Source organism: Piliocolobus tephrosceles, chromosome 21, assembly GCF_002776525.5.
Source record: "Piliocolobus tephrosceles isolate RC106 chromosome 21, ASM277652v3, whole genome shotgun sequence".
NCBI lineage: Eukaryota > Metazoa > Chordata > Mammalia > Primates > Cercopithecidae > Piliocolobus > Piliocolobus tephrosceles.
Window position 1 is genome coordinate 16857892 of NC_045454.1, and position 9717 is coordinate 16867608.

The window sequence follows — 9717 nt, forward strand, 5'->3', positions numbered from 1 at the left end:
CTTTGTGACGTGACTCTCGGCAAATTACTTCACTTATCTGAACCTCAATTTCCTTTTCTGTAAAATGAAAGTTTTTCTGTAAATATATTTTATGAAGGTGGAGACCTCATGTAAGGACAAAAATTACTAAGTGCACAGAAGGCACTGGGAACAGCCTCTGACATGTAGAAAGGACACAGGAAATGCCAGGTATGGTAATTGACAGAGATGGTGACAACAAAAGGAGAGAGACCTGAGATGTCTTTAGGGGCAAGAGGAGAGATAGCAGAGGAAATCAGAGATGGACAGATAACATCGAAGGGAGGAAAAGAGAAAAAGAGACCTAGATAGGACAAATGGGGAGAAGGGAAGAGATGCAGAAATAACTGGCTTAGAAAAGGAGAGGCTAAGCCTGGCAGCCCACACCTGTAATCGCAGCACTTTGGGAGGCCAAGGCAGGAGGATCACGTGAGTTCAGGAGTTCCAGACCAGCCTGGGCAACATGGTGAGACCGTGTCTCAATATAAAATTGGGTGAGCGTGGTGGTATGCACACGGGGTCACAGCTACTCGGGAGGCTGAGGCAAGAGGATCACTTGAGCCCAGGAATTTGAGGCTGCAGTGAGCTGTGATGGTGCCCCTGCACTCCAGCCTGGGTGACAGAGTGAGACCCTGTCTTTAAAAAGAAAAAGAGAGGTAAGCATAAAGAAGAGGAGGTGTGGACAGAGAAAGAAGAGTCACCAGAAGACAAAGGGACCTGGGACAGTTGTTTTGGGGCCTTCTGTTTTTTGAGACGGAATTTCGCTCTTGTTGCCCAGGTTGGAGTGCAATGGTGTGATCTCGGCTCACTGCAACCTCCACCTCCCAGGTTCAAGTGATTCTCCTGCCTCAGCCTCCTGAGTAGCTGGAATTATGGGCATGCGCCACCATGCCCGGCTGATTTTGTATATTTAGTAGAGACAGGGTTTCTCCACGTTGGCCAGGCTGGTCTCGAACTCCCGACCTCAGGTAACCTGTCCGCCTTGGCCTCCCAAAGTGCTGGGATTATAGGCATGAGCCACTGTGCCTGGCCAAGGGGCCTTCTTAACCTTGGCTGCACGTTAGAATTATCTGAGGTGCTTTTTAACAAAGCACAAATTCCCATGTCTCAGGCCAATTTAATCAGAATTTCGGGAGCAGAGTCTGGGCATTATATTTACTGGAGCTCCTCTGGTAACTGGAATGTGCAGCCAGGCCTGAGAACTGCTGGGAGGGAGACAGAGACGTGGAGAAAGGGTTGAAGATAGAGGAATCTGTGCCTTAAAGGGAGCCCCATGCAGGAAGAAGAGTCAGAGACTGATTTGGAGACAGAGATACAAAGAATTGGGAGACAAGACCGGGTGTGGTGGCTCACACCTATAATCCCAGCACTTTGGGAGGCCGAGGTGGCAGGATCACCTGAGGTCAGGAGTTTGAGACCAGCCTGGCCAACATGGTGAAACCCTGTCTCTACTAAAAATACAAAAAAAATTTAGCCAGGTGTGGTGGTGCATGCCTGTAATTCCAGCTAGTAGGGAGGCTGAGGCAGGAGAATCGCTTAAACCTGGGAGGTGGAGGTTGCAGTGAGCCAAGATTATGCCACTGCACTCCAGCCTGGGCGACAGAGCGAGACTCCATCTCAAATAAAAGAAAAAAAAAAAAAAAAAGAGTTGGAAGACAAGCATTCTTGGAGAAAAACTGGGAAAGGAGAGTGGGTTAGGTGGGGGGCAGCCCAGGCAAACGGTCTCTCATGTTTTTCTCTTTCCCTCCAGGACTGGCTGTGGGCTTGGGGCTGGGAGCGCTGGCCGAGATGGCTAAGAAGTCCCTGCCAGGAGGTCGTCTGCAATCAGGTGAGTGAGCCACACTGCCTGGGTTCAGATCCGGGCTTTGCTGTGTGACCTGGGGCAAGTGACTTCACCCCTCTGAGCTCCAGTTTCCTCACCTGGAAGATGGAAGTGATGATAATTTACCCACCTCTTAGAGTCATTGTGAAGTGCTTTGAACAACCCTAAACCACTATCAGGGTCATGATTAACAGAAGCATATTAGATTTCTTTTATTTTTATTATTTTTTTATTTTATTTTATTTTATTTTTATTTATTTATTTTTTTTTTGAGACGGAGTCTCGCTCTGTTGCCCAGGCTGGAGTGCAGTGGCCCGATCTCGGCTCACTGCAAGCTCCGCCTCCCGGGTTCACGCCATTCTCCTGCCTCAGCCTCCCGAGTAGCTGGGACTACAGGCGCCCGCCATCTCGCCCGGCTAGTTTTTTGTATTTTTAGTAGAGACGGGGTTTCACCATGTAGACCAGGATGGTCTCGATCTCCTGACCTCGTGATCCACCCGTCTCGGCCTCCCAAAGTGCTGGGATTACAGGCTTGAGCCACCGCGCCCGGCTTATTTTTTTTTTTGAGACAGAGTCTCGCTCTGTCACTCAGGCTGGAGTGTGATGGCACAGTCTCAGCTCACTGCTACCTCCACCTCCTGGGTTCAAGCGATTCTCCTGCCTCAGCCTCCCAAGTAGCTGGGATTATAGGCCCATGCCACCACGTCTGGTTAATTTTTGTATTTTTAGTAGAGACGGTTTCAACATGTTGGCCAGGCTGGTCTCAAACTCCTGACCTCGTGGTCCACCCACCTCAGCCTCCCAAAGTGCTGGGATTATTGCATGAGCCACTGTGCCTGGCCATATATTAGATTATCTGAGAAAAAATTTAAGCCATTGGGAGTTCCTAACTCAGAGCAGGAGCAGAAAGCTGAAAATAGAAGTGTCAGCAAGGGTCTGTGTACTTCAGAGATGGAATTAGATGTGTAGCATTTGCGTTTATAAAAAATAAAATAAAAAGCTGAGGGTAGGTGGAGGATCCCTCAACAAGTCAATGTCTTGAAATAAGTGGGGGTGGATATTCTAAATTAAAAAGAGACGAAGGAGACATTATTTGACAAATGGAGCGTCTGAACCATGATTGGATATCATTTTGGAAAATACAGCCATGAAAGACTTTTTGGGGACAAATGGAAAATCTGAATATGGACTGGATGGCAAATTTTAGGGAATTGGTGTTAATTTTCTTACATGTGATTATGGTACTGTGATTGTGTAGGGGAGTATCCTTATTCTTAGCAAAGCTTAAGTGCAACTACATGTAAGTGGGTCAGCAAAAAATAATAATAGTAAGTGTGTGGGTACACGCACAGATAAAGCAGACGAAGCAGAATGGTACCATGTTGATCGAGGTGGAGGGTGTGCGGGTGTGCAGGTGTTCACGATATCATACATGTGACTTTTCTGTTTGGATTTTTTTTTTTTTTTTTTTTTTTTTGAGGCAGGGTCTTGACTTCCCTGGGCTCAGGTGATCCTCCCACCTCAGCCTCCTGAGTAGCTGGGATTATAGACACGTGTCACCACGCCTGGCTAATTTTTTGTATTTTTGTATTTTTTGTAGAGAGAGGGTTTTGCCGTGTTGCCCAGGCCAGTCTGGAACTCCTAGCCTCAAGTGATCCTCCCTGCTCGGCCTCCCAAAGTGCTGGGATTACAGGCATGAGCCACCACACCCAGCCTGGATAATTTTTTCAAAATAAAAAGTTGAGGGTAGGTGGAGGATTAGGGTTTGGGTAGGACCAGCCTGAGTCTACACCCAACTCTGCCACTTCCATGCTGTGTGACCCAGGGCTAGGTGCTGCACCTCTTTGAGTCTCTTGCTTTCTCACCTTGAAAATTAAAGGATTGATAGTTCTTACTTCCTGGTGTGATTGTGGGCATTCAGCCAGAGAATCCACAAAGACACTTAGGATTTTGCCTGGAGCAGGGCTAGATGCTGTACCTCTCTGAGTCTCTTGCTTTCTCACCTTGAAAATTACAGGATTGATAATTCTTACTTTCTGGTGTGATTGTGGGCATTCAGACAGAGAATCCACAAAGATACTTAGGATTCTGCCTGGAACAGCTCAATAATGACCTCAATAAAATTTTATTTTATTTCAAATTTTAAGAGATAGAGTCTTGCTGTCACCCAGGCTGGAGTGCAGTGGTGCAATCATGGCTCACTGAAGCTTTGAACTTCTGGGCTCAAGAGATCCTCTTACCTTGGCCTCCTAAAGTGCTGGGATTACAGCTGTGAGCCATCACAACTGGCCTTCAAAATTAATAAAAGCCTAAGAATTGCTTTGTGGTGCTGTGCTTGCTTCAGCATCACATAGAAATAAAAATTGAAATGAGACAGAGAAGATTAGCCTGGCCTCTGTGCAAAGATGACACATAAGTTCATAAAGTGTTCATATTAAAAAAAAGAAAAACTGGGCCGGGCGCGGTGGCTCAAGCCTGTAATCCCAGCACTTTGGGAGGCCGAGACGGGCGGATCACGAGGTCAGGAGATCGAGACCATCCTGGCTAACACGGTGAAACCCCGTCTCTACTAAAAAATACAAAAAACTAGCCGGGCGAGGTGGCGGACGCCTGTAGTCCCAGCTACTCCGGAGGCTGAGGCAGGAGAATGGCGGGAACCCGGGAGGCGGAGCTTGCAGTGAGCTGAGATCCGGCCGCTGCACTCCAGCCTGGGCGACACAGCAAGACTCCGCCTCCAAAAAAAAAAAAAAAAGAAAAACTGCTTTGCCAAAGCTGAAATGTAATTTGCATATAAACCCAGGTACACATACCTGTAAGTGTATGGCTTGGTGCATTTTCACCAAGTAGATGTGTCCGTACCCACAGCAAGAAACCCTAGAACAGCAGCTCGCAAACTGCTTGGACTCAGGATCCCTGCATACCCTTAAAACTGATGAATGGATGAATAAAATGTGATACGCATACGATGGAATATTATCCAGCCATAAAAAGGAATGAAGGGCTGACACATGCTCCAGTGTAGATGAATCTTGAAAACACTAAGTGAGGCCAGGCGCGGTGGCTCACGCCTGTAATCCCAGCACTTTGGGAGGCCGAGGCGGGTGGATCACCTAAGGTCAGTAGTTCAAGACCAGCCTGGCCAATATGGCGAAATCCTGACTCTACTAAAAATACAAAAACTTAGCTGGGTGTGGTGGTGGGCGCCTGTAACCCCAGCTACTTGGGGGACTGAGGCTGGGAGGCGGAAGTCGCAGTGAACCGAGATTGTGCCATTGTACTCCAGCCTTGGAGACAGAGCAAGACACTGTTTCAAAAAAGAAAAAAAAGAAAAAAAAGCACTAAGTGAAAGCAGCCACACACAGAAAAACCATATATTGAATGATTCCATTAATATGAAATGTACAAAATAGGAAAATCTGTAGGGACATAAAGTAGATTAGTGGTTGTCAAGGCCTGGGGAGATTGGGGAAAATGAGGAGTGACTGCTAATGGGTATAGGGTTTCCTTTTTTTTTTTTTCTTTTTTTCTTTTTTTGAGACAAGGTCTCACTCTATCACCCAGGCTGGAGTGCAGTGGCGGGATCACAGCTCACTATAACCTCTACCTCCTGGGTCCAAGTGATCCTCCTGCCTCAGCCTCCTGAGTAGCTGGGACTATAGGCGTGCACCACCATGTCTGGCTAATTTTTGTATTTTTTATAGAGACAGAGTTTTACCACTTTGCCCAGGCTGGTCTCAAACTCATGAGCTCAAGTGATCTTCCCGCTTCGACATCCCAAAGTGCTGGGATTACAGGCATGAGCCACCACGCCCAGCCAGGTTTCTTTTTTGGGTGGTGTAACTGTCCTAAAATTGATTCTGGTGATGCTTGCACAACTCTGTGAATATACTACTAATCATTGAATTATATAATTTAAATGATAAATTATACAGTATGTGAATTATTTCTCAATAAAACTGTTAAAATTAGAATGAGCCCCCAAAGAGCTTGTTTATGTGGGTTATAGTTATTGATGTTTACCATATTAGAGATTAAAACTGAGAAATTTTTAGGTCAAGTGCGGTGGCTTACGCCTGTAATCCCAACACTTTGGGAAGCTGGGGCAGGAGGATCTCTTGAGGTCAGGAATTTGAGACCAATCTGAGTGACATAGCGAGGCCCCATTTTTACAGAAAGTGAAAATATTAGCCAGGCATGGTGGTGCACATCTATAGTCCCAGCTACTCAAGAGGTTGAGGCAGGAGGATCACTTGGGCCCAGGAGGTTGCAATGAGCCATGATTGCACCACTGCACTCCAGCCTGGGTGATAGCATGAGACACTGTCTCAAAAACACAAAAAAATAGAGATATTTTTAAAATACAAGAGTACACACGTACACATTTCATCAGCTGTCAGCCTGATGATGTCCTCACATGTCCTGGAGCCTCTGGAGAACTCCAGTGAATGTTCTTAGAGACATGAGAGCAGAAAAGGGAAAATAACATCTTAATGTTATGATGAAAATAGTTTGATCTCTCAGACCCCTCTGAACGGTCTCAGGGACCCTCAGGGGCCCCCGGCCCACATTTTGAGAATCGTTGCCCTTCTCACGTCCCTACCTGGTTACTCCCCTCACCAAGGGTGACCTCTGTCTTGGCTCCTGGACCCTGGATTTGTTTGGCCTTGTTTTGCTCTTTATATCAGCCTAACTGGGTGATGATTTCATGCACCCGGCTGCTTTCACTCAGCATTACATTTTTGAGACCCGCCTGGGCTGTTGCATGTAGTGGTAGCTCACTGATTCAATACTGTAGTAGTTACTCTTTGACTCTCCTGCAATTTGTTTTAATTTATGTTTATTTCTCTTTCTTTTATTTTTTCGAGACAGGGTCTTGCTTGGTTGCTCAGGCTGGAGTGCAGTGGTGGGATCACAGCTCACTGCAGCCTCAACCTCCTGGGCTCAAGCAATCCTCCTGCCTCAGCCTCCTGAGTAGCTGGAACTACAGGCACATGCCACCATACACCCAGAGACAGGGTCTTGCTTTGTTGTCCAGGCTGGTCTGGAACTCCTGGACTCAAGCTATCTTCCTGCGTTGGCCTTCCAAAGTGTTGGGATTACAGGCGTGAGCCAACAAGCCTGGCCTCTATTTCATTTTAGCCATTCCTGTTGGTGTGCAGACGATATATATATATTTTTTTAATAGAAAAAGGATGTCATTATTGCCCAGGCTGGTCTCAAACTCCTGCATTCATCCTGCCTCGGTCTCCCAATGTGCTGGGACTACAGGCGTGGGCCGCAGTGATGATATTTGTGGTTGTAATTCTAATGGTTGTTCTCTCCCCAGAGGGTGGTTCTGGGCCGGACTCCAGCCCCTTCCTGTCGGAGGCCAATGCCGAGCGGATTGTGCAGACCTTATGTACAGTTCGAGGGGCTGCCCTCAAGGTTGGCCAGATGCTCAGCATCCAGGGTACAGCATGATCGTCGACCCCTGACCCCTGACCTCACTGCCACCCCAGCCCTACCCACCGACAGGCCCCAACTTCAGATACTCACATGGGGGTCCCTCCTCACCTCTTCGCTTACTGCCCTCCTTGTTCCACTGTCTCCCAAGACAACAGCTTCATCAGCCCTCAGCTGCAGCGCATCTTCGAGCGGGTCCGCCAGAGCGCCGACTTCATGCCCCGCTGGCAGATGCTGGTGAGTGCCTGGTGGGGGAGGGCGGTGAGGGAGGCAGGCTCCATCTCCTCCGACCTGCCTGACCCTCCTGGCTTCACTGCCTCGCTCCCTCCCTCTGAGCCTCACTTTCTCCAACTGTAAAATGGGGATAACCAAAGTACACACCTCCTAGCATTGCTGTGGTGATTAAAGGAGAGAACAGCAGCCTGACCTCTCGGCATCAGTTCCCTTCCCTGGGAAATGGTGATAGTGACAACCACACCCACATCATAGGGTCACATACATCAGTTTACACAGAGCACTGAGAACGGCCCGATTCACCATGAGTGACATGCAGGTGTTAGCTGTGATTATTACTGTTTTTTTAATTAAAGGAGATTGTGTCTGTAAATAGGTTGGCATGGTGCCTGGCACCAAGTGCCCAGGACATGAGCTATTCTAATAACTGGGTAAGGCATGGAATCCAGGATTCTGCCACCCACCTGCCCTCTCATCCCTGTTCTGCTTACTCACCACGTGGCCCCAGGCAGGTACTGACTCTCTCTGGGCCACTTTGAATAGGATCTGGCCCACAGGAAGCCCACTGTGAATTTTAGCTCTTCTTGATCACATTAACTGTGAGTTAATAATACCACATAAGAGCATAATAAAGGATGGTTGACCACGTGTGATGGCTCATGCCTGTAATCCCAGCACTTTGGGAGGCTGAGGTTGGAGGATCGCTTGAGCTCAGGACTTCCAGACCACCCTGGGCAACACAGTGAGACCTTGTCTCTACTAAGTATAATAACAGTAATAATTAACTGGGCACAGTGGCACGTATCTGTAGTCCCAGCTACTCAGGGGGCAGGAAGATGACTTGAGCTGGGGAGGTTGATGCTGCAGTGAGCTGTGAGGGTGCCACTGCACTCCAGCCTGGGCTACAGAGCGAGACCCTGTCTCAAAAAAAAAAAAAGGAAAAAGGATTGTTACGAGTCTTAACTATAAATAATAGCAATCCCCACAACAGCCCAGGGAGTCCAGGTTCAGGGCACACAGGCTGGGCTGAGCCTCACAGTCTGCCAGTGCGGGCCTAGTCACTTGCACAAGGGAATTCTCTCTGAGCCTCAGTTTCCTCATCTGTAAAGGGGGTGGCAGCTAAGAGCTTAGCCCAGGGCCCTGCATGTGGTGAGTGCTGGGGTTATCAACATGTAAAGCACTCAGCCTGGGGAGTGAACTCTGCCACGATGATGACGGCTGTGACCACTCCCTGCAGAGAGTTCTTGAAGAGGAGCTTGGCAGGGACTGGCAGGCCAAGGTGGCCTTCTTGGAGGAGGTGCCCTTTGCTGCTGCCTCAATTGGGCAGGTGCACCAGGGCCTGCTGAAGGACGGGACGGAGGTGGCCGTGAAGATCCAGGTGAGAGCGGAGGCCGGGCAGGGTCGAGGCGGGCACCCTGCTAGCCCAGAGGAGTGACTTCCACCTTCCTTCCCTCCCCTCTCCCTTTACAGTACCCCGGCGTAGCCCAGAGCATTCACAGCGATGTCCAGAACCTTCTGGCAGTACTCAAGATGAGCACAGCCCTGCCCGCGGGTGAGGCGCCCACCCACTCCTCTGCTGACCTCCCGAAGGGGCTATGCCCACAGAGAGCAAGCAGGAGGGGGAGCCCAGAGGACAGCACGGGCAGGGTGTGCTGGCGTCGTGAGCGGGGGTGTGAGAGACAAAAAGGACACCAAGGCAGGGAGAGCCCAGGAAACATGAGCAGGTGTGAGAAAAGCCTCACGGATTTTAACAGAGCCTCAGAGAGACGGGAGCCCAGGGCCAAGATCCAGCAGCAGACTCGCAGAGGGTGTGCATGCAGCAAGCGGGATTGTAGGTGCGGCCGAGCAGAAAAGGACAGTGCTGGGGATGGCACGTGAGGAGGCGCCTGAAGAAAGGAGGGCGGGTTGTGTTTGTGTAAGAGATGGAGAGGGACAGGGAAAGCCAGGCCCAGAAGTGAGATTCAAAGGCAGTGAGCAACGTGAGAGTGAGTATGAAAAGGAGACAGAATAGGGGCGAGCGTGACTCTGAAAGAGCTGCCAGGGACTGGGGTGCAGGCACACGCAAGAGACAGAGCCCAGGAAAGGCGTCAGAAGACCCCGGGAACCCCGCGGTGCTGTGAAGGATGAGGGAAATGTGTAGACAGATGACAGGATGCAGGTCAGAGGCCTGGAGCAGGAGCTGCAAGGGACAGCGGGGGAGA

General features: G+C 49.3%; 1 protein-coding gene and 1 non-coding gene across 6 annotated transcripts in view; both read left to right on the top strand.

Moving 5' to 3' along the window:
* Positions 1 to 9717, top strand: part of COQ8B (coenzyme Q8B) — a 30344-nt gene that overhangs the window by 5239 nt on the left and 15388 nt on the right. For all 5 annotated transcript variants that reach the window (XM_023229184.2, XM_023229181.2, XM_023229182.2 and 2 more), the window contains exons 5-9: positions 1769 to 1846; positions 7167 to 7289; positions 7434 to 7519; positions 8754 to 8894; positions 8987 to 9068. In XM_023229184.2, the coding sequence (XP_023084952.1) occupies positions 1769 to 1846; positions 7167 to 7289; positions 7434 to 7519; positions 8754 to 8894; positions 8987 to 9068 (510 nt within the window). The remainder of the gene's footprint in view (positions 1 to 1768; positions 1847 to 7166; positions 7290 to 7433; positions 7520 to 8753; positions 8895 to 8986; positions 9069 to 9717) is intronic.
* Positions 4172 to 4280, top strand: LOC111554152. The gene has a single exon (XR_002735164.1). It is a non-coding gene; the product is annotated as a U6 spliceosomal RNA (small nuclear RNA).